The sequence below is a fragment of the Microcaecilia unicolor genome, chromosome 5, assembly GCF_901765095.1.
Source record: "Microcaecilia unicolor chromosome 5, aMicUni1.1, whole genome shotgun sequence".
NCBI classification, from domain to species: Eukaryota; Metazoa; Chordata; class Amphibia; order Gymnophiona; family Siphonopidae; genus Microcaecilia; species Microcaecilia unicolor.
Window position 1 is genome coordinate 69,957,138 of NC_044035.1, and position 25,771 is coordinate 69,982,908.

At 41.3% G+C, this 25,771-nt stretch overlaps 1 protein-coding gene across 9 annotated transcripts in view; it reads left to right on the forward strand.

Annotated features, from left to right (window-relative positions):
• Window positions 1-3,824: 3,824 nt before the first annotated feature.
• Window positions 3,825-25,771, forward strand: part of JAKMIP3 (Janus kinase and microtubule interacting protein 3) — a 215,414-nt gene continuing 193,467 nt past the window's right edge. For all 9 annotated transcript variants that reach the window (XM_030202974.1, XM_030202976.1, XM_030202975.1 and 6 more), the window contains exons 1-2: window positions 3,825-3,924; window positions 9,821-10,064. In XM_030202974.1, coding sequence (XP_030058834.1) covers window positions 9,930-10,064 — 135 coding nt within the window. In that variant the 5' untranslated portion in view covers window positions 3,825-3,924; window positions 9,821-9,929. The remainder of the gene's footprint in view (window positions 3,925-9,820; window positions 10,065-25,771) is intronic.

The window sequence follows — 25,771 nt, forward strand, 5'->3', positions numbered from 1 at the left end:
TGCTCACTATGAGGAATTAATTACAGAAGTGCCACCTAGTTTCTCCATCAGAACCACTGGAATTAAAAATCATTTTGTTACATATTCTTATGTTGGTTTTTTTTTCTGTTTAGTTCTATAGAACCCATACTGAAGCATGTGTAAATAATCCTTGTGTGAAAGTTGCAGAGGTGTCAGGTACAGGAACATGGCGCCAGCGTTTGACAGTGGCCTAAAATTAGCAAGCCTTGAATTCAGACACAGGATTTCTAAATGGCAGTCATAAATATGAACCTTTCCACAGCAGAACTCATCTACTGTGTCAAAGGGCTATTCCAATAGCATGTATATTTTTGATACTGTTTCACGGTAGTTCTATTATTAGGTTTCAGTTTACTGCTTTTAAGTTTACCTCATTTATTGTATGTATGTTTATTCTTGGTTATTTTACTATTGTTATGCTGTTAACAAAATTATAAAATTTATGTTAAACTGTACCTACTGTACACCACTTTGGGTGAATCCCTTCATAAAGACAGTTAATAAATCCCAATAAATAAATGCAAAATAAATAAATGTTCATGGGCCTTCACCTACTTTCCCTATAGTGGTCTTACTACCTTCTCTATTTGTATCACTAGTTTCTGAAATAGGACAGACACAACAAAGAGTGAGAGGGGCAACGACAGCAGAACTTCCACAGGGACAGTGAACATGCACTGAGTTGATTTTGTGATCTTTTCACATACAATATTGGCTAAGTTCCACTGGTGAAGTAGACCAATCAGGAGGCACAGTCAGCTCACAAAACATCCATGAAACAAAATAGCAAGCAGCACTAATAAAAGTGATGAACAGCAAAAATTACCTAACACCACATTTTGCCCTGTAGCTGTTTTGGAAGTACGGACACAACGGGTGTGTGTATGCATTCTCAGGCTTCACCTAATAACATCAAAATCCTAACAAGTTCCTTAAAACATAGGAAAGCCACAGTTGTCATGCAGTTTGACTGTTTAGCATTTCAAAAAAACCTGGCTACTTCATTTGCATAATTATGACTCTCCTTTTGAAGAAGGACCTGTGTGAGGATTTTGAAGCATGAGAAGACATACACCTTGTTGTGTCTGAACCTCTGAAGCAGCCACAGGGCAAAATAAGGCACCATGTTGGGTAATGTTTGCATTCACAATAAAGGACCTCAGATTTCGTGGTGCAGCAGTTTTTTCCCCTAAATTCCACTAGTAGTTAATGGAGGGAGATTGAGACTGGGGAGCACTGAGGATGGGGAGCATTTGGGGAAAGGTTATTGAGGCCGGGGGGAGAACTAGGAGAGAATTGAAATTGGGTAGAAAGCAAAGATGTTGATACTGTCCCAAATAATAGGTTCATAAATAAATTGATCAAAGCGAGGGTGAGTCCAAATATTACTGACTGGATTAGAAACTGATTTATGGAGATAAAAGGTAATATGTAATGAAATTTATTCTGAGTAAAAAAAAGTGATTTGTGGATTGCCTCAGAATTTGGTCCAGAGACCAGCTCTGTTCAGTGTCTTTGTGAGCAGTATTTTTGAGGAGATTGAAGGAAAGGTTTGCTTTTTTATGGATGACAATAAGACCTGTAACAGAGGGAATACCCCTGAGAGATTAAACAGAACAAGCGATCTAAGAAAATTTAAGAAATGATGAAGTGATTGGCAGTTAAGGCGCAATACAAAAAGGCAAGATCCTGTGATTTGGTTGAGAAATCTAAGGGCAAGGTATACGATGGAAGGGAGATACCAGTGTGCATTGAAAAAGAGGAACACCATGAGCTGACTACATCTGATAATCTACTAGAAGCAGTGTAACAGGCAGCCAAACCCATAGGGGAATTTATGGTACAAAGTTAGAGGTATAACCAGTACAAAAAGGAGATAATGCTTTTTAGGAATGAGCATTTTTTAGCACATATTTAGATTAGGAGCCTTTTTACTAAGCCATGGTAGGCACTAGCACATGCCTACCATGAGGCAAGAAGAACTGCCGTGGGACGCGCTAGTGCGCACTAATCCTGTACTGAAAAATATTATTTTATTTTTAATTTTGGGAGGAGTGACTGTGGGTGGAGAGTAGGTGTGCCCTGCACTAATCGAGTAGCACGAGCACATTACCACATGCTGCCCAATTACCATGGGGTTAGCGTGGGAGCCCATAGTGCCAACAAAATAGGTGTCATTAAGAGCTCCGGCGTTAATGGTCATGCTTTAATTGTGAAATTAGTGTGCGGCCATTAAAAAATATGGAAATGCATCCATTTTACTGCTACACTAAAAGTGGCTGCAGCACATGGAAAACCCATGGGCTGACAACAGTGCTAGCCACTTTATAGCGTGGCTTGGTAAAAGGGCTCCTTAGTTTGGTAGAAAACACAAAATCAATTTAGCACATATTAATATATGAATTAATACCTGTAAAGTCAATTTGTGAATGTTAGAAAGTTCTCATGCATTAAAATGTTTTTATTAACATTAACATTAACAATATGGCTTGCATTCCGCTAATACAGTTCAAACCGGATCACAATTCAAAAGAAGCTGGACACTTGCAGGAAATACAAATTATAAACAAGAATTATACATATACCTTTTAGTTTGAAAGAAGTAGACTAAGCCAAGCTAGTTATTAGATTGTAATACAAATTTCCTAAATAAGTAGGTTTTGATGTGTTTTCAAAACTGGAAATAATTTAAAGAAGTAGATAAAATGATTTGTATTAAGGTGAGCAGCTTGGAAGGAAAAAAGGTTGTCTAACAGTCTGGATCTTATTATAGAGCCTTGTTTACTAAGCTGCACTGAAGGTGCACTAACATTTTTAGCGCACACTAAAAATTAGCATGCACTAACACTGGAGACACCCATAGGAATATATGGGTGTCTCTAGCATTAGCGAATGCTAAAAATTCTAGCGCATCTTAGTAAACAGGGCCCCTAATTTTTAAAGAAGGAAAAGTGAATATGGCAATTGATCTAGTGATCCTTGATTTTTCAGAGAAAACAAAGTGAACTGAGAGATACAGTAGATAAAATTCCAAAGAACAGGTAAAATAGCCAAAAATCTGAAAGGAAATTGCACACTTTTTCCATACATACATGTCTGATGCCTTTCTCCAAAGCACTGGTGAGTACTCAAGTAGAATATTTTATGTAGTTCTAGAAGCCATACTTGTGAAAGGATATAGAAAGGTTGAAAGCAGACCAGAGAGCGACTTCTCAACTGGAACAGGATCTATACCAAGAGCTATATGAGATAAGACTGAAGGCTTAAAACATATATACCCTGGAGGAGAGTAGAGACAGATAGATTATGATGGATACATTCAAATATGTCAAAGGTGTAAATAATGCCAAAGAAGTAAGCATTTTTCAGGGAAAATGATTTAGAACATGAGGTCATAGTATAAAGCTCCAAGAAGGTAGACTCAGGAGCAGCGTTAGAAAATATTTCTTTGTGGAAGGGATGATGGATGCATGGAATTGGAAATAGTAGAATTAGAAATGGTAGCTTAGCTCATGAAACCTTGGGATGATCTCAGAACATCCCTAGATGCAAAGTAATAAAGAAATGCCAGAGATCAGCAGAGGTCCATGGCTATGCATCGGTAATGAAGTTGGGCAGACTAGATGGGCCTTACTGTCCTTATCTGCCATCATTTTCTCTGTTTGTATGTTTCTTAGATTGAAGAGGCATTGGACAGCAGAAAGAAAAAGGTGGAAAAGAGCAAAATGAGAAGTGAAATGGGAGAGAGAATATTGTCAAGAGGTGGAAGGGGAGGGAAAGATGGAGAAAAGAGTCACATAAGGAAGAGTAAAATGGAAAAAAAAATCAAGTAAAGGATTCAGAAGACAGACAAAGGAAAGATTGATAAGCCTTATGATGGAAAAGAATCCTTGGACAACAAAGGTAGAAAAATAGTTTTCATTTTTTGTAATTATTAGCGTATGTAACAGTTTTCAGTAGTAAATTATATTCTCTTTGCAGTTTTAATTGTTTAAACCTTTGGGGCTAATTTTGAAATTGTTGAGGGAGCTTGCAGGTCCAGTGATTTTTAGGTCCCTGGACCTGGAAGCTAATTCTCAAAGGAAAACTTTCTCCATAGTTTCCCTTTGAAAGTTTGGACTTGTACGTACAGATGATACATTTGTTTTACAGAAGGTGCAAATTTACATGAGGATTTCAGAATGAAATTCCTGCTCACGTTCTATTTTCAGTGCTCAAGTACTCCTTCTTGTCCAGCCCCTTTAAGTCCATGGGCACAGTACGTGTACTGTGAAACAACATGCATACTTTTAGCCACATTGAGGGGGCAATTTTCAAATGCCCTAATATAACCATCATGGTGGTTATTAACATGGCTAGTTTGCATAGATCAAATTTCAAGTCACGCAAGCACCTTTTAAATTCCCAGACAGCATACAGCAATACTAGGTTAAAGCAATATCATCAAAGAGGACACTTCTAAGATTAATAATTGTACCTAGTAAGGAACCAAAACTAGATATTTCCATACTAAAAATGTGCATTCATCATAAACTGCTGATTCACTTCAAGATCTGCCTTTTGTATCCTCATTCATGCACTGCTGTCTTACTGCTGTGGAGATTTTTAAGCTTTTGCACAGACAGATACAAGCATGCAAGCTTGCCGTCTTTCCAAGGAACTGAAGTTCTTCAAATCCTCCCAAAAGATGGCCTGAGAACCTGAACTTTAAAATAGCTATCAATACCTCTGGATAGTAAGGATGATTGAGAAGTGTGTTGCTATGGTAGTAGGTATAGGTATGCATGTATAAAAGGTAAAGTGTACAAGAAGGGGGTCCACGTCTTCCACAAAAAAAGCAAAGCAAAGAACACAGGGGTGGAAGTGAAACAAGTCCAAATGGCCAGCCCAAAGCACAGTAGTAAGAGCACCAAAATAAAGTTTAATAGGAACCTACACGATCTGTGTTCCGGCTAAAAGCCTACCTATATATTTTTTATTCTCCTTTTATATTATGTCTTATACTTTTATATTTTTATATATTATATTTTATAGTGCACATTCATATTTTGTATTTTATGTTTTTAGACCCCTGAGGAAGGCTTTTAGCCAAAACTCGGATTGTGTAGGGTCCTAATAAACTTTCTTTTGGTGCTCTTACTACTGTGCTTTGGGCTGGTCATTTGGACTTGGTTCACTTCCACCCCTGTGTTCTTTGCTAAAAGGTATAGTGTACAGGTATGAGCGTGTGAAGTATGGCTGAGTATATCCAGAAGAGAGGGAATAAAGTTGGCTATGTAAGGAAAATTATATTTTGGTTATAAGATATAGTACATACTCTGTAGAAGAGGTTCTGCTGAGGACAATGTTTCCAATCAGGTTAATTTATTTTAATGGGATGTACCATGACAGTAATGAACTTCCAAAGACAAAGTATATTGGTATGATCTCTGTCTCTAAAACGTATTGCTAGTGTTTGCATTAATACTTGCATTGTGCTAAAAGGAGCTTTGTTCTGGAGTTCATAAGATGTAATATGTATAGGCAACTTACCAAGGAGTGCTTGGAAATTGCTTTTAATCAGGCCTGAGACACTTAGCATGATGGGAAATATTTTTCTTCCTTTCTGATATATTTCATGGTCTCTAACTGCATTTCTTGGTGTTTGTGGATCTTCTCTCTTTCCAAATGATGTACAGAATAATCACTTAACACTGACACTTTGGTTATTGATGCTGTTCTTGTGTTTTTCTCCTTTACCGCCAAATCCAGACTTCTGGCATTAAGCTCCATATTGGTTGGAATGGGAATGTCCCAGAGTGATCAAAACCTCATCATTCTTCATGGTTCTCTTAGTATCATGATGTCAGTGCTTTTTTGTTAGAGCAATATTATAGTTTTTACACAATTTCCATCAGATGAGATCCTACTTTGTGTCTTTTGAATTTTTCTCCCATCAGCACTTTGCAGCTACTTACAAGACCATTAACCGTTTCTAGCTTTTCCTTTGAAAAATTTATGAGGTAGATATTCATCCAGTGGCAGTGAGCATTTTTTAGCCACCACCAGTGTTATTCTCAGATATTCAATGCCGGACCATATCCGGGCACTGGCATTGAAAATCTGGGTTTATGCAGTCACTATCTTTTATGTGGTTAAGTGCGATATTTAGCACTGTGGGGATCTTTTACTTAGGTGTGCTGGCGTTTTTAGCATGAATTAAAATAGATGCACGATAAAGGCTAAAGATGCCAATGTATTCCTATGGTTGTCTTTAGCGTTTAGTGGACGCCTATTTTTAATGCACGCTAAAAACGCTAGCACGCACCCTTAATTATCTAAATGACACTGCATAAAGATAGCACTGACTTTTATGCGGTCTGATTTGGCCACTTAACCTAGGGCGCCTTTTACTAAGTGGTGGTAAGCCCAACACAGGCTTACCGCTCGCTAAACAGCTACCACAGCAGCCTGGCAGTACTTCTCACCCCTAGCGCTCTCATATCCAGCACTACAAAAATATATTTATTTTTGTACCGCTGAAGTGTACCCAGCGGTAATTGGGCAGTGCCACATGCTGCCCAATTACTGTCGGGTTAGGGTGGGAACCCCTACCACCACCTTAATGGGTGGTGGTAAGGGCTTCCTGCTGAAATAGCTGTGCGGCAAGTGCTTACTTGCTGCATGGCCATTTCCTGCAGGAAAGAGAGACTTCCCTTTTACCTGCTGTGGTAAAACGGGGCCTCAGCTCGCAGGCCTCCTTTTGCCGCAGCTTGGTAAAAGCGGCCCCTAGGTGGTTAAGTGCTGAATATAAATGCCGAACTGCCCACAAAATAGCCAGCTTTCAGTTTATTGGTTTGTGGTGATATTCAGTGTCACTAACTGGTTAAGTGCCTCTGAAAATCAGCGGATAGCTCCACACAATTTAACCAACCAATACAGGATCCGGCATGTAATGTAGTGCAGGTGCAAATACCGATAAGAAAAAAAAAGCTGTGACACAGCCTAGGCCTCCAAACTCCCCCTGATCCGTATGAAATCTTGAACAAGGGCGCCTTGTTTCGCTGGAGCTTGCTGCTTCTGAAAGATGTTTATATTAAGAACTTCACAATCCAAATATCCAAACCAAGATGACTATAGACCATAAAAAGACGCCAACTAATGGAACCTCCAATTGGATACCTGGAACAATTTAAAGTCACAGCACATTTTTAAAAAGTGCATTCCACTACACATTTTTATTTAGGTTCCATAGTATTCAACTGAAATATCCATTGTTGTTCTTTGTGCCAAATACTTTTTTTTAACATACCCATTATAACCTGGTCAATGACTATACAGTTCAATTGTCCAAAGCTATGTCCCAATTGATGGCAATGCTGCACCATCTTTGCTTCAGATTTATTATGTGTATTACAATATCAATGTTCTACCACTCTTGTCTTAAACATTCATGATGTATGCCCTATATTTAGCAAATCACAGGGGCAAATGAACACATATATCACAGTTTCTGACTCACAGGAAGTATGCTGTTTTAGTTGTAATACTTTCTGTCCATGTTGCCAAATTAATTCCGACCCTTCTTTTGTGATGGAACAGATCGAATGTCTACCACATTTCTGACGTCCTCTTTGTTGATGCCCATGATCAGACCACACATCAGCTCTATTTATTCTATCTTGTAGATTACTATTCTAGGCATATGATATCATGAGTCTCTGATGTTTAAATATTTCAGGGGTTTGTAGAATATTCCAATGTTTTTTAATAATTGAAGAAATTTTCCCTGACATCCTAGTAAATTTAATGATACAGGTAACTGTGTCTTCCCTTAACTTTGGGATAGTGTCCAGAAATAAATCTCTCTTATTAAATTGTGCCCGCTTTTGGGCTTGTTTTATCAAATAAATAAATTTGGCAGGATATCCTCTTTCTTTAAATTGATCTTTCACCTTATCTTAAAACATTTTTTTTCTATTTGTTAAATTGCAATCATTCACTATTTTCTGATTGGTGTTTAAAGATAGTTAGGGAGGATTTTTGGAACCAATCGTTTTTCTCCTGTTGGGATTTTTTTCCATTGGTTCCTTTTTTTCTCTGTATCATGGAAACCAGTGATAAGATTTGACTCCTGTGATAGAAGAGAGTATATAAATTCTTTGTGAATTCCCCTACTTGGGAGGTTTGAGGTTTCAGTTGGTAATTCATGGATATTTTTAATTCAGGAATAGGGAATGGGTGTTGTCTTTATTTTACAAACTGTCTTTAGCTTATGCTATAAACAATGTCCATGCAAATTACTGCTACGCTAAAATAGCAGCAATAATCTACAGCTCACTGTGAAATGTCACCCTTCCTGTCAGTGCCTGACTGGGGTTTGGCTCAGGTACTGACAAGAAGGGAGACTTTTAAAAAGAAAAACGTTGCCAGCAGTCTGCTTGGGCCCCAACCCCCCCCCCCCCCAATAAAAAACAGGTTTCCTTGGTGTCTAGTGCCATGCCCCCCCCCCCCCGACATGACCAGACCACTCCCTCCTTCCCTCTCTCCCTCTGACTTAAAATTTTGCCCCCTGGTTTTTAGTGGCACCCCTCCCTCTTCCCTGCCTGACCTGAATTATTTAGGAACCTCCACTTTTTCCCTTGAAACCAGAAAGTCCATGAGCTGCTTTGGCTCAAGCTGGGAGATTTTGAGTGAGAAATGGGATGGATAAGACACTTTTGGAAAGAAGGAAAAAAAGGTGCCAATGAAAAAGCTCTGGTTTTACACATACATTTTGCAAAATACAAAGTTATATATCAGGGGTGGGCAACCTCGGCCCTCGAGGGCTGCAATCCAGTGGATTTTCAGTATTTCCCCAATGAATATGCATGAGAGCTATTTTGTAGACTTTAAATTTGAGGCAAGTAATTTTCTTAAATATGTTTACCTTTTGTACTTAGCTTATTGATAGTTTATAAATGCAATAGGATTGTCTACAATTTGTTTTCTGTATCAAGAGTATTCATGTAATTTATTTTGAAAATGTTGATAAATAAAAACTTAAAAAAAAAAAAAAAGAACTGCAATACTAGGTCACACCAAGAGTCGATGTAGCTCAACATCCTGTTTCTAACAATGGCCAATCCAGGTCAGAAGAACTGGTGGGATCCCAAAAAGTAGCAAGATTCCAAGCTGCTTTTCCAGTGATAAGCAGTGGGTTTCTCCAGACCTACTGTAATAAGGGTTATGGACCTCTCCCAGGAATTTGTCCTAACCTTTTTTAAAATCCATTTACATTAATTGCTTTTGCTACAACCTTCAGTAGAGTTCCAGAGCTTAACTATTTATTGGAGTAACTTTGGGGCCCTTTTACTAAAGTGCATTAGACACACACACACATCAATATGAGCCTATTCAAAAAATCATTAGTTAACACACTTATCCACATACTATAGGGTTCTCTTTTTATGCTATCATTTTTATTCCATGGTAAAAAAAATGAACAATCATTAGTCTACTTGAAGCGTAATGATATCCCTTCCAGTTTGCTGTGAATGGTAATCTGGTTGATTTTGTATGGAAAATAATTAAGAACAGACAGTGCAGAAGCATGGGACGCATTTTGAAGAGTTATCAGAGATGCTTCCTGCTGTTTCAGCACAGAATGCTAAATTCTCTATCTATTGAGCTCAACATGTGCATTTTTTTAAAGTAAATTTTTCTGGAATTGTACTGAGGCCTTGTAAACTTTCAGGTGAACATGTGGGTTTTACAAATTTGATGTTCTGTATTTAAAGAAAATATGATATCCTTCACGATTTGTTTCTTTGTTTTTCAGGTGAACAAGAAAATGTAGGACAAAGGAAGGAGGAAAGAGGAGCCCCAAGCCTGGGACTGGGAGGTTCTCTCTGCTTGGGACTTCATCCTCCCAGTCATATCCTCTCACAATGTCAAAGAAGGGTGCCAGCAGCCGAGCTAAGGGAGAAAAACCTGATGCGTTAGCTGCTTTACAAGCTGCCAATGAAGAGCTCCGGGCCAAACTGACAGATATTCAAATCGAGCTCCAGCAAGAAAAGAGTAAGGTGTGCATCGGTATTTTTTAATTATTTCATTCATTTTAAAATGTATTTTCATAGGTTTTTTCCCATGCTGCCAGGTCTTCTAAGATGCAGAGCAGAGAGCTGAGTCATGTTTGGTGAATGGCGGTTCTTAAGTTCTTATGACGTTTTCTTTGGCAGGGATATTGAAATATTCAGGTTTTGACAAAGGGGAAATATTCTGTATGACACAAAAGCTGCTTTTGCATGTTATCATTTTGATGTCTGCAGAAACAACAAATATTGAAGACCTTTTACTAAAGGTCATTAAGCCTTAACACACCATTGGCATGTAAAAAACAAGCTATGGCGTGGTTTGCACATGCAGATTGCTAAATTATCACAGAACGTCACCGCAGCTTTGTAAAAGGAGCCTTTAGTAAATAGGAGCTATTTACTAACTATCCCCCCTGTTTACAAAGCAATGCTGACACAGCCTGTTGAAAGTGAATGGGCTGTGTCAACATAACCGCACTGGCAGCCGCTAGCATGGCTTTGTAAATGAGGGGGGAGGGGGGTATGAGTAATTTTAATATGTCACCTAGTTGAGAAAAACTGTAGCTTGATGCCCTTCAGGGTGTGGGCATGGTCCTACTGAGTTGGGGCAGGCATAGACTCACTCTGTTCAATCTGATTGGGACTGCTTATGGGACTCAGAAGAGGACCCTTATTATTTCTCGGAGGAGACTTATTGGATTCCTTCTGATCCCTCCCTACTTCAAGAGAGATATAAATCTCCACCTGAGAGTCTTTCTTTCACAGATTTTGTGAAGGAGATGGCTTTGGCCATCCCATTTAAGTTGGAGACTTAGGAGGAACCGAGGGCAGAGATTATCAGTCACCTCTGGATTATCAGTCACCTCTTAAGGAAGGAGTCACAGTTCCATTACACCCTTTCCTTAAAGATGCACTGGCAAAGATCTGGGAATCTCCCCTCTCAGTGCAGGTCATACCTAATAAGGTGGATGTGCAGTACCTGGATTTGCAAGAGCTCAGCTGCCTCACCACTCTGAAGTAGTCGAATCTGCCCTCAAATGAGCCAGGAGTTCCAGGACTCATGCCTTGGCTCCCCCAAGTAAAGTGGCTCAGATACTAGACTTTTTTGGGAGGAAGGTTTATCAGGCCTCGATGCTTATTGCCCGCATCCAATCCTACCAGCTCTACATGAGCATCTACTTGAAGTCTTTGCTACGCAGTACTCTTAGTCTCACAAATTTTTTCCCTCAGGAGCAGGTCTCTGAGCTTCACCAGTTGCTCGGTAAGCAGCTGGAGTACAGAAAGTATCTGGCCAGTGGTTGCATCTAGACTGTCCGCCATGGGTGTGGGGATGCAGAGACTCTTATGGCTGTATGTATCTGACCTAAAGCCAGTGGTTCAGGAGAGATTAGTGGAAATACTTTGCCTAGGAGATAATCTTTTTGAGGACAAGGTGGAGAAGGTCACTGTCCTCATCATGAAGCACACTGATACCATCCAGTACATCTCTCACAAGCATCCAACTTCATCCTCTACTAGGAGATTTTTGAGTGAGCCTAGGTGATGGATTTAATAGTCTCAAAGGTGTAGGTTTCTGCTGCTTTCTTGCTCTGCCCAGCAGCCCCAGTCCCAGTGTTCTCACCCTCATTAGTCCTGCCCTCAGAAGTATTAGCCGGCTCCCCAGTCAAAGCAAGGGATAAGCTTTTGACTGGCTCCAGGAGTATAGTCACAGTCAAAGTAATTGTCCTGGAGGTGGGTGGCTCACTTTTTTCCCATCAAAGGTAGCGCCTTGTAACCTCTGACCAGTGGGTTTTTTAAATAGTCCATATCAGTTATGCACTTCATTGACATCAATAACCACTAAATTGCCCACCATGAGCATCTTACCTCAGCTCTCCACACAAGAAGGTAATTGTAGAGGAAATCTATGCCCCTCTACAGGCCATTGTGGTCAAACCTGTGTCATCAGGGGAAGAAGGGAAGGGATTCTATTCCAGGTACTTCCTTGTGCCCAAGAAAACAAGGGGATTTTGTCCCATCCTAGACCTAAAGGCCCTGAACAGATTCCTGGTGAAAGAAAAGTTCAGGATGATTTCCATGGGTACCCTCCTCATGATTTAGGAAAACGTTTGGCTATGATCTCTGGACTTGAAGGATGCTAATTCCCACATATCAATACTTCCCAGTCAAAGAAAGTATCTCAGATTCTGAGTAGGGAAACACTACTACCAGTATCATGTTCTGCCTTTTGGCCTCTCATCAGCTCCCAATGCAGAATTTTCAGCAATGCTAAGCAGACTCGGAGTTTATGTGTTTCCCTATTTGGATGATTGGCTGGCCAAGAGCATATCACAGGAGGGGGGCACAAGAGTCAAGAAATAAAACTAATCGGGTACTGGAGATATTAGGGTTCATCATAAACTGCCCCAACTCCCACCTTCTCCCAGTACAGTAATTGGAGTATAAAGGATCTCTGCTTGATATAGAGCAAGCTTGGGCTTTTCTGCCCCAAGTAAGAGTGAATGCATTTGTTATCAATCATCTCAAAAGTCCGAAGCAGCAAGCAGATCACAGCTTGGCAGATGTTGAGATTGTTAGGCCACATGGTCTCCACAGTGCATGTCACTCCCATGGCTCATCTACATTTGAGAGAGGTCCAGTGGATCCTAGCTTCCCAGTGGTCTCAGGCAGCTGGGAATATATTGTATGCCATACAGATCCCTCCAGAGTTAAGTTACTCCCTTCTCTGTTGGACAATTCGGTTGAATTTGACTGTGGGACTACCATTCCAAATTCTGCTTCCTCAGAAGGTGTTGACAATGGATGCATGCAACCTGGCACAGGGAGCGCATGTTGACGGGCTTCACACCCAAGGGACATGATCTGCTCAGGAAACAAACCTCCATATTAACCTCCTCTAGATGAGGGCCATTTGGAACATTCTAAACTCTATCAGAGATTGGTTACAGAACCAAATTATCCTCTTCCAAATGGACAATCAGGTTACAATGTACTATGTGAACAAGCAGGAGGGTACAGGCTCCTATGCCTTGTGTCAGGAAGTGATAGGGGTATGGCAGTGGGCCCTCCTACACAGCATGGTCCTGTGAGCCATGTACCTAGCAGGAAAGGACAACAGTGTGACGGATGGACTTAGCAGGGTTATGCAACCCTGTGAGTGGTCTCTCAATATGGGCATAGCCAACAAGATCTTCTGAGAGTGGGGCACCAGAAAGACATCCCTATGGCTTGTTTTTCTACATTTGTCCATGAAAACTTCTAGCTCACAGCTCAACAACAAAGTCCCCCAGTACTGTTCCAGGCTCAGATCGCATGGCAGAGTAGCATCAGAAGCCTTTCTCCTACATTGGGGAACAGGTCTTCTGTATACATATCCTCTAATACCCCTCATAGAGAAGACTTTGCTGAAACTCATGCAAGATTGGGGAACTATGATCCTAATTGCCATTTATTGGCCAAGGCATATTTGGTTTCCTCTCTTCTGGAGTTGACCTCTGAAGAGCCATGGAGAATGTAATATTTTCCACCCCTCATCATGCAGAATGAGGGATCTCTTCTGCATCCCAACCTTGGCTCTCATGGCCTGGTTATGTAGAAACATGATGGCAGATAAAGACTATGGCCCATCCAGTCTGCCCTTCCTCCATAACCACTAACTCTTCCTTTTCCTAAGGGATCCCACGTGCTTGTCCCATGTTTTCTTAAATACTGACACAATCTTCATCTCCATGACCTCCACCAGGAGGCCATTCCATGCTTCCACCACCCTTTCCATGAATGAATACTTTCTTAGATTCCTTCTAAGCCTATTTCCTCTTAACTTCATCGTATGCCCCCTCATTCCAGAGTTTTCCTTCATTTGAAAAAGGCTCACTTCCTGTACATTAATGCCCCTGAGATATTTAAACATCTCTATCATATCTCCTTTCTCCCTCTTCTCTTCCAGCGTATACATGTTGAAGTTCATAAACCTGTCCCTATATGCTTTATGTGCAAGATCGCTTACCAGTTTTGTAGCCGCCCTCTGGACTGACTCCATCTTCCGTAGGTGCGGTATCAAGAATTGCACATAGTACTCTAAATGGGGTCTCAGTAGAGACTTATACAAGGGCACAATCACTTCTTTGTTCCTGCTGGTCATCCTTCTCCTTATGCACCCAAGCATCCTTCTGGCAATGGCTGTCGACTTTTCTACCTGTTTGGAAACTTTAAGGTCATCAGACATAGTAACATAGTAACATAGTAGATGACGGCAGAAAAAGACCTGCACGGTCCATCCAGTCTGCCCAAGAAGATAAATTCATATGTGCTACTTTTTTTATTTGTACTGTCCTCTTCAGTGCACAGACCGTATAAGTCTGGCCAGACCTATCCCCGCCTCCCAACCACCAACCCCGCCTCCCAACCACCAGCTCTGGCACAGACCGTATAAGTCTGCCCAGCACTATCCCTGCCACCCACCACCGGCTCTGGCACAGACCGTATAAGTCTGCCCAGCACTATCCCCGCCGCCCAACCACCAGCCCCGGCACAGACTGTATAAGTCTGCCCAGCACTAGTCCCGCCTCCCAACCACCAGCCCCAGCACAGACCGTATATGTCTGCCCACACTAGCCCCGCCTCCCAACCACCAGCTCTGCCACCCATTCTAGGCTAAGCTCCTGAGGATCCCTTTCTTCTGCACAGGATTCCTTTATGTTTATCCCACGCATGTTTGAATTCCGTTACCGTTTTCATCTCCACCACCTCCCGCGGCAGGGCATTCCAAGCATCCACCACCCTCTGACATTCTTCTTGAGTCTGCCCCCCTTCAATCTCATTTCATGCCCTCTCGTTCTACCGCCTTCCCATCTCCAGAAAAGGTTCGTTTGCGGATTAATACCTTTCAAATATTTGAACATCTTTATCATATCACCCCTGTTCCTCCTTTCCTCCAGGGTATACATGTTCAGGTCCGCAAGTCTCTCCTCATACGTCTTGTAACGCAAATCCCATACCATCCTCGTAGCTTTTCTTTGCACCGCTTCAATTCTTTTTACATCCTTAGCAAGATACGGCCTCCAAAACTGAACACAATACTCCAGGTGGGGCCTCACCAACGACTTGTACAGGGGCATCAACACCTCTTTTCTTCTGCTGGTCACACCTCTCTCTATACAGCCTAGTAACCTTCTAGCTATGGCCACCGCCTTGTCACACTGTTTCATCGCCTTCAGATCCTCAGATACTATCACCCCAAGATCCCTCTCCCCATCCGTACCTAGCAGACTCTCACCGCCTAACACATATGCCTCTCTTGGATTTCTACTTCCTAAGTGCATCACTTTGCATTTCTTCGCATTGAATTTTAATTGCCAAACCTTAGACCATTCTTCTAGCTTTTTCAGATCCTTTTTCATGTTTTCCACTCCCTCCGGGGTGTCCACTGTGTTACAAATCTTAGTATCATCCGCAAATAGGCAAACTTTACCTTCTAACCCTTCGGCAATGTCACTCACAAATATATTGAACAGAATCGGCCCCAGCACCGATCCCTGAGGCACTCCACTACTCACCTTTCCCTCCTCCGAGCGAACTCCATTCACCACCACCCTCTGGCGCCTGTCCGTCAACCAGTTCCTAATCCAGTTCACCACTTTGGGTCCTATCTTCAGCCCATCCAGTTTATTTAAGAGCCTCCTGTGGGGAACCGTGTCAAAAGCCTTGCTGAAATCTAAGTAGATTACGTCTATAGCACGTCCACGGTTCAATTCTCCGGTCACCCAATCAAAGAATTCAATGAGATTCGTTTGGCACGATTTCCCTTTGGTAAAACCATGTTGTCTCGGATCTTGCAACTCATTTTCTTCCAGGAAATTCACTATCCTTTCCTTCAGCATCGCCCCCAAGTCCCATTCTTCCTTTATACACAGAAGCACCCCCTATATTGTACCATCCCCTAGGATTCTTGTGACCCAAGAGCATGACTCTGCATTTTTTAGCATTAAATCTTAGTTGCCAAATATTGGACCATTCTTCAAGCTTCACTAGGACCTGGTTGTTGAAGGTCATTGAATCTACCTGGCAGTGCCTCCAGAATCTTGCTTGCTTCCAAGAAAGTATCCACTAAGAGGTGTTATTTTATGTGAAAGAGTTTTGCCATCTGGTGTGAGGACAAGGCCCTAGATCCTTATACTTGTCCTATTCAAAAGTTGCTTGAATACTTCCTGCACCTCACTAAGTCTGGTTTGTAAACCAACTCTGTAAAGATTCGTCTTAGTGCAATTAGTGCTTACCATCTCCTTTTAGGAGGTAAGCTCATCTCTGTACAGCCTCTAGTTGTTCATTTTATGAGAGGTTTGCTGTTGACCAAGCCCCCTGTCAGACCTCCCACTATGTCATGGGATCTCAATGTTGTTCTCACCCAGCTGATGGAAGCTCCTTTTCAGCCACTTGACTCCTGTCATCTGAAGTATTTGACCTCAAAAATTTTGTTTTTGGTGGTGGTCACTTCAACTCACAGTCAGTGAGCTTCAGGCCCTAGTAGCTGATCCACCTTAAACTAATTTCCATCATAATAGAGTAGTTCTTCACAAGCGCCCTAAGTTCCTTTCTAAGATGATGTCAGATTTCCATCTTAACCAGTCAATTGTTCTGCCAACATTTTCCCCCAAACCACATGCCTATCCTGGCGAAAGCATACTGCATACTTTAGACTGCAGGCAATCCTTAGCCTTCAATTTGGAGCAGACTAAAGCCCATAGACAGTCCATCCAGCCTTTTGCTTATTTTGATCCAAAGAGAATGGAGGTTTCCATTGGCAAATGCACAATTTCCAATTGGCTAGCAGATTGCATTTTCTTCACTTATGCCCAGGCTGGGCTGACTCTTGAGGGTCATGTCAAGGCTCATAATATCAGAGCCATGGCTACGTCAGTAGCCCACTTGAGGTCAACCACCATAGAGGAGATTTGCAAAGCTGTGATGTGCTCTTCAGTCCACACATTTACAACTCACTATTGCCTTGAACAGGTTACCTGACGAGACAGATGGTTCGATCAGACATTCCTGCAGAATCTGTTTGGTGTCTAGGGTCCAACTCCACCCTCTTAGGCCCAATGTTGTTATGCTTCAGTGTCACAACTGTCAGGACCAAAGCCGGAGCTTTGGCAGACAAATCACCTGGGCTGGCACAGGCAGGAATCAGAACAGACTGGATAAGGATAAACTAACAGACTCAGCAAGGCAGGACAGAGGTAACTAAACACAATGGACAACATAAGAACCGGATCCAGACGAGACAAGGAAAAGAAGACAAAGGGCCAGAACTGGAACCTAGACAGGACAAGGCAAGACTCGGAACTGGGTCCAGAAAAGGGCAAGACAAGGACAAGGCGAGGACTGGATCCAGACAGGACTAGACTGAAAGAGACAAGACAAAGCACAACTAGACAAGCAAGACAGGGTAGGAGCTGGGCAACAAGAATAACAGAAGCAAGACAATAAACAGGGCAGGATCAGGATTCTGGATTCTTGAATAGGCTTGGCTGGAACAGGATTCTGGACAGGACTCTGGAACAGGCTTGGCTTGACTGGAACAGGATACTGGAACAAACTTGGCTTGGCTGGAACAGGATACTGAAAAGGACTTGGCTTGGCTTGACTGGAACAGGATACTGAAAGGGACTTGGCTTAGCAGGGAACTTGGACAGAACTAGCTCAAACATAGAGCAGGAGCAGAACCTGGCTCAAACACACACAGGAACAGAACTTGGCAGAAACAGAGCTCAAGAGCCAGGAAACAAACATGGCAGGCAAAGGATTAAGCAGACTAAGGGAAGACAAACAAACAAATAAAGAAGCAATGTGCTTACCAGCACCCACAGCTGGATAGCAGTTAAGTAATCCGGTTTGATGCTGGCTTGTACAGATTCAGAATAAACAGACAAGAACCACACACACAGGAAACAGAACAGGGAATACAGAAACAGAGCTAGGCCAAACACAGAGGTTGGTTTAAACACAGAGCTTAACTATAGCAAGAGTCAAAAGCAGGGCTAGACTAAAAGCAGCAGCCATGGATAGAGTCAAACAGATACAGACACCAAGAGCAGGGTGTGACTCTACAGACAGGCTTTCAGGAAACAAGGTTCAAAAGCAAACTCACAGAAACAAAGGAAGCATTGAAACACAAGACTCAAAGAAACACAGATCAGACCTTCAGGAGCAAGATACTCAGGAACAAAGCCAAACAGGGAAATGCTCTAAAGAGGTAACACAAGATTAAGAGACCTCTTTCAAAGGCAACGTAGGAAAGCTCCCTGGGTCCTTATAAAGGAGTAGGCTGCTGATGTCACAAGTAGGAAATGAAGCAGAAGTAGGGAGACCAAAGCGAGGCTTGGCTAACAGAACGAACAACAGGAAATGAAGCAGAAGCAGGGAGACCAAAGCGAGGCTTGGCTTACAGGAAGAACAACAGGAAATGAAGCAGAAGCAGGGAGACCAAACGAGGCTTGGCTTACAGGAAGAACAACAACAGGGAAAAAGGCAGACTGGAGAGGTCACAGAGCTAGATACCGAGAAACAGTAGGTCTGAACAACAGTAGGCCACAACCGTGACATTCAGGCTGCACCTTCACAACTAGTATGTATATAGTTTCAGGTTAATTTACTTTGAGGCCTCAACTTTTCGAGTCCCTATTGTCCTAGCATTGCTGTTTTCAGTGAACCTGGAAGCTAGGAATTCCCACATGTGAGAATACATCTGAGCCTGCTTGACCTCAGAGAAAATGAAGTTACTCACATGTAATCTGGTGTTCTTTTTTTTTTTTTTTTTACCTTTTTTTAAATTATTTTATTTATTCATTTTATATTACATTTATGTCCAATACATAAATGGGAAAGAAAAGAGAAAATATCAATTAAAACAAACATTAAGGAAAAATATCACATTATTGTCCACAATTGGGGGATCCAAGATCAGGAAAACAATCTCAAAGAAAATAAGAAAAACACAGAATGGTTAATCTTACAATTCATATTTTCTGAGGGAGGAAGGTTAATCGGTAATTGCAGCCGGTACAGTGGTAACTTAAAGGAAGTTGCTGCAGAGGGTTCTTCATCTGCTCTTTTAACTCCACAAACTCTTATAATTTCCTGGGTTCAACAAATAAGTAATCAGGAAATAAAACACTTACAAGGGAATCGCACTAGGAAGGTCCCACCTAGGGCAATGATTCTTGGCTTAAAAGCCAAGAGTTCACACCTCCTAGTCTGCGATTCCCTTGATATGTCAGGAAATATATTTATCTTTGAACCCAAAAAAACTATCAGCCATATGTCAGAAATACAATTTCAAAACATTGTTCCTATCTAAATCAAAGGCAAAAGTCACTAATAATATAACTCTATATACAGGGTATTTTAGGAAAATTTATCTTTCTCAAGTTATTTTTCCTTAATTGGTTCTCCAGAAGTTCCAATTTTTTACAAGAAACATAATTGTCCTTCATTACCAGATTAACTGATTTTCGTAGAGAAACCATTTCCAAAATCAAAGTCTATTTTTTAATCTTGGACTTCCACTTTGTTAGATAAGTATTGATATAATCACATATTTATTCCTAAAATATTTTTGACATCTGAAGAAGAGAGTTATTCACACTCTGCAGCACTTCCCATAGTGCGTCCATTGTGACATTGTTTGGCTTCACCAGGTCCAATTTCTCCACAGAAACTGCTCCAGATATCTTCGGGGGGAAGAGCTCACTCTCCAATCCCCCAGTTGGTTTATTATCTAGAGTCAATGCTGCGCCAGGATCTCCTCGGATCACGTGAAAATCTTAACCCACTTCTGGCATTTCCACTGTCGACCTCCATAGCGAAGTGTTACCGTTTCCAGGTCTTGGAGAGGTCATGCCAACAGGGGGACTCAAAGTCACTCCCTCTCCACTGAGATTTGGCAATAAAGCCTTGCTGTTCCCCGAAGCAGGAACCGATATCCTCGACGTTATGACCCCGAATCTCTCCAAAGTAGACTGAGAAGCGGTGGGAACACCAGCCGTGTTCGAGGAGGACAACACCACGGTTTTGCCTTCCTTCTTCCCCATTCTCTGGGGAGCGCGCCTACTTCTTCAGGTATTCTGGTTTAAAACGGGAACTCAACTAACGTACATCCTCCCTTGATGCCACCTTGGATCCTCCAGTTTGGGACACTTTTTGTCTGGTTTCTCCTCAGAGGCCTGTCTGATATGGGTAACCCTTCAGCATAGCCCTCTGAGTCATTGAAACACGGAAGCCCCTCCACCACTTACAAGGTGGTGTCCCTTCAGAGGGGTAATCTGGTGTTCTCTGAGGACAACAGGCCAGGTATTCTCCAATACCCTACCACCTCCCCTAGGAGTTGGATTCCTTTAGCTATATGACCTGACTGAAGGACCTGCACTTGTGTATCAGGTGGGAAGGCACCTAAATGGTTGGAAGCTGCTAGAAAACATCTATATACTAGCCAACGTCTGCACCAGGCTCTGTCGGATGAAGTCATCCACATGTGAGAATACCTGGCCTGCTATTCTCAGAGAACATCTGCTACAGGTTAGTAAATTTGCTGTGACTAGTACATGGTTAAAATATTGGCCTCTTTGATGGAAGCTGTATTTTCATAGAGGTCTTTGGCTGAGCTTTATCTTATTATTAGACTTGCAACTAAAATTTCAAAAGAAAGGAAACCTGCCTGAGTTGGTCAACAAGGTTGAATCTTTGATCTCTAGTCCTGTTTGTAGATGTTGTCACACATTTGATTGTGATTTATTATGCACTTCCTGTGATGCATTAGTAAGTAGGGAAAGAGGGTATCAGGGAGAAGTTACTAAGGGGCCCTTTTAGTAAATCCACAAGCACTAACGCACACGTAATGTGTGTAAAATGTCTTACTCTGTTAAAGCATTTTGCAGCAATTTGCCTGTCAGCATTCACTAATCTGTGTTATTTATTTAAAAAAAATTTGGAGGGGACTTGTAATAGGTGGAAGCCCATTAATACAGGAGGCAGTAAGTACCCCACTGTTAATATTTTTGCAGGTCTCATGTACTAGTGGAAAAATTAGTGTGAGACCTGCAAAAAAACAAAACAAAAAAAAGCTCTATTTTACGGACGTGCTAGAAATGGACTTAGCGTGTGGGGAAAGTCCCACATTAAAACATTATAAGCCCATTTCGTGGCACATCTTAGTAAAAGAGCCCCTAAAGAATTGCCTTCCAATATGTCCTGAAAGATAATGATTATGGGAGATCTCTGCTTACCTCTACAATTAGATGACCTACCTATCTGATAACTTGAGCTGTTCCGGGGCAGAGGGAGCAGGGAACCAGCAGAGCCGACACCCCCCCAGCAGCGTGCACCTGGGGCGGACCGCCCCCACCGCACCACCCTTGCTACTCCACTGCAATCAATCAACTACATTTATTTCTGATAATATTTCCATTTAAAAAATACTCAAGGTGATTTTAACATCAATATAAAATATCATAAAATCATTAAAAAAAAAACCAAAATTGTCTATAATTATAATTTATAAATTATAATGTGTTAATTATCCAGTGTTCATCTTCAAGTAAAAGAGGAAAGCAACCATTTGGTAACCTGAAGCCAGGTTCTACCTGATGGCTGATTTACCTTAGAACATAATTCCTTGCTGCACACTGGACAAAATTGTGATCCTGGAGGAGATCTCAGAAAAACTAGTATGATTTCCAGATTCAGAGTATCTGCATTGAGTCTTTGCCTATCAATGAATGCCATTTTGCAAAATCTTATAGTGAAGCAATGTATAGATAAACTCTCTATTTTGTATGCACCCTAAGTCGATGGCTCCAAATGGGTTAGTTTTGCACATTCCAAGATGCTAATGAACCTGAATCTAGGGTATGGTGGAGCAGAGGAGCAGCCTACTAGTTAGAGCACTGGGCTGACAACCAGCAAAACCCATTTCAAATCTCACTGCTGCTCCTTGTAACCTTGAGCAAGTCATTTAACCTTCTATTGTCTCAGGTACAAAATTATGTTATAAGCCTTCCAGGGACAAGGAAATACCTAATTTATCTGTATGTAACTCTCCTTCAGCTACTACTGAAAACAGTGTGAGCTAAATATAAACAAATAATAACAATCTCAATCTCTTTCTTATTGTCAGTACTCATCTTAGTACTTTCATTGTCCCAAAGAGAGCTTCCTTCTGGAGATCATAGAATGTAATATGTATAAGTAGCTTATCAAGATGCAATTGAAAATTCTTTTTAATTAGGTCAGTGGTATCCAATAAAATTGTGACTATTTTTGTATCTTCTGGCCATGTTTTCTTGGTCTTTGTATTTTTTGGTACCCGAGGATCTTCTGTCCTTTTACGATACAGAATGTTAGAAATTGCAGGCTAATACATTTGGGCTGCAAACCCCCAAGAGGGTGGTATGGAATAGAGGCTGACATTCTTCAGTACATGAAAAAAAGGAGAGGGATCTGGGGGTGATTGCATTCGATAATTTAAGTTAGCCAAACATATATATATACTGTATATATAAGATGATGGCTAAAGTCATAAAGATGTTTGGATGCACAGGCAGAGGAATGTTTAGCAGGAAAAAGGAGGTGATAGTACCTTTGTATAAGTCTCTGGTGGGACCTCATTTGGTGTACTGTTCCTTCAAAAGGTTATGGAAGACATGAAGTCAGCCCAGAGGGCAGCTTCTAAAATGGGCAGTTCATAAATACATAAGCATCGCCCTACTGGGATGGACCAAAGGACCATGAACCCCAGTACCTTGTTTCTAAGAGTGACCAATCCAGGTCATAAGTACCTGGCAGGATCCCAAAAGAGTACAATTAATGTCATGCTGCTTATCTCAGGAATAAGTGGTGAATTTTCCTAATTGCACCTTAATAATGGTTTATGAACTTTTCTTTTAGGAACTTGTCCATACCTTTTTAAAATCTTGCGATGCTCATAAAGCAAGATCACAATATATATACTCTGGATAAAAGACAGGATAGGTGACACGTGGTAGAGACATTTAAATACCTCCATGGTATAAATGCACGGGAGGTGAGCCTCTTTCAATTGAAAAGAAGCTCTTTAAGAAGGGGTCATAAGATCAGGGTAAAAGGAAGTAGATTCAAATATTTCTTCAGTAATATTTCAGTTTAAGAAAGCATTAGAGAAGGATCTCTGAGAGAGTGGAAATCATAGTAGAGCTTAGTATCTGGTGTGGATGAGCGGGCTGGATAGGCTGTATAATCTTTATCTGCCATCATTTTTCTCTGTTTCTAGAATAGTTACTTAGGACTGTCTGTTAGCAGTGCTGTTCTTATATTTTTCTTCTTCACCACCACTCTATCCAGTTTTCTTATATTAAGTTTTATATCGGTTAGAACTGAAATATTACAGGTGAGCACCACCTCTTCATTTTCCATATTTGTTTTAGGCTTATGATCCAAATATTTTTCTGGCACTTCAGTATTATAGTATTTACTTTTTATCTTGCATCAGCCTTGGAAGCTTGTGGTGTCTCTCTTTCTATACCAAACATGACAGCCAGCAACAAGATGTGTAACCGTTCCAGTTCAGCTTTATGGTCTCTGCATTTATCTTACATTTTTTTCTCAGCTTGCTTGGAACCATCTTGTATAGTCCACTATTGTAAATATCAGTCTCTCAAGTTTAGATTTGTTCTTCTGTTTTCAACCATTCTTGTGTTAGATTTTGACTGATATATGAATCCTGAAATAATTCAATTCTATTCTGTGATTTCTATTCCGCTTTCAATTTGTGATTCAGAGCAGATCACACAGCAAAGAGATATCCCAAATGGATAGGATTACATTAAAATCAATAATCTAATCTTAATAAAAAATATCCAAGTCATTTTTATAAAACAGAACATTAAGAAATGAACAAATAAGTTTGGCTCCTGAAACACACTCATGGGCAGATGATCAAAAGCCCCACGTTGTTCAAAACAGCACTCTAAATGTAGCACTGGAACAGCACAGGGCTTTATTGCTCCTAAGATCAGAGATAATAGCATGCAAATGTATGCGTTCTGTTGTCTCTGATCATGGGGTAAAGTGCTAAAGGATTATACCTGACTCCTCCCACACTTGTTTGACAGGTCCAGGCTGAACCTCCAGCCCTCTAACTCCCTGACACAATTTCACCCCCCCCTCATAGAAGCCTTGGTGGCCCAGTGGCCGCAAACTCAAGAACCCCTCCAAAACCTGGTGGTCTGGAGGCCTGCCCCAGTACCTTAACGGTGGAGGAGGGAGTAGTACACTCCCTCCTCTTCAGTGCTGCCTTGAAAATGGTGGTGCCCAGCCCTGCCCAGTGCATCCTGGAATGCGCTGGGTAGGGCTTCACCACCATATAAGGGTGACAGTACGGAAGCCATGGAGAACTGAACCTGTTCCCTGAGGAAGTAACAAAACCTGGCCATGTCATTGGAGGTTCTTACAGATTTGAAAACAGCTGCAAGTTAGGTGGCACTATTATATTTTTAAATGAGTGCTGAATGTTTTTGGACTGTTTTTAAAATAAAATCTCCAAAATCTGATAAAATGTAACAAAAAAAAAACAGTTATTAAGGTGAAGGGTGAATTACTAAGTTGAAGGTTGAATTAAAAAGTAAATGTGATGGATCGAAGTTAAAGCGACGTTAATGCTGTGAACTCTGATGATCATTATAAGAACAACATTAAAATGTGGAAAAGTTGCTATAAAATTTTGTAAAACAGTTGGAAAAACATCTGAAGGAATTTTGAAATGTGAATAATTCTGTTGCTGCATTGTGTATAAGGATGTATATGCCTGGGGCAATGATCAATATATAGCAAGGGGGCATTTTGGAGGCGTGTTTTGGGAAGGACTTGTGTGGTCTTACAATCTGGACATTTTTCTGTGATAATGGAACAGAAAAAAATGTCAAGGGCAGGAAAGAAGTCCGTTTTTATCTAGACATATTCCAGTCATGACTAAGTTTGAAAAAGGTGCCCTAACTGACCAGCTGACCACTGGAGGGATGAAGACATGACCCCCTTTAATCCCCCAGTGGTCACTGCCCCCCTCTCACCTCCCAGAGATTTGATAGTGACAGTAGATACCGGACAGTAGAAAGCAGCAAGCAAGTGGATGGAGTAGCCTAGTGGTTAGTGCAGTGGACAGTGAACAACAGGACCCAGGTTCAATTTCCTCTTTAAATCTTTCATCTAAGTATAAATAAGTGAGCCCTCTTGGAACACAGAAATACTTCCTGCACCTAAATATATACAGTAAGTAATCTTCAAGTCTAAGTGCTATTGCAGTAGAGAACCTTCAGGTACAGTAGGTTTTCTCTGTGAGGGTTCACCATACAATATGAAGGGGTTTAGGTGGGATTTGTACCTGGGTCCCTGTCACAAAACACCTAGCCCTCCACCAGAGGTTACCCCCATGGCCATTTAGAGGGTCTATCTCCAGCACAATTCAGGTCTTCCTGCACTTGCTGCTTTTGTGCTCTACTCTCACCGACTGGATCACAACCACCTCTGGGTGAATCTCAAATTATCCCCAGTGATTTCTAGGTTCCCAGAAAGCACTCACAGACCCAACATACAAACCACCAGGATTCTTTATCAGTTCAGAAAGGCAGAATGAACAAACAAATGTGTTTATTCTAAGAACTTGGAACAGT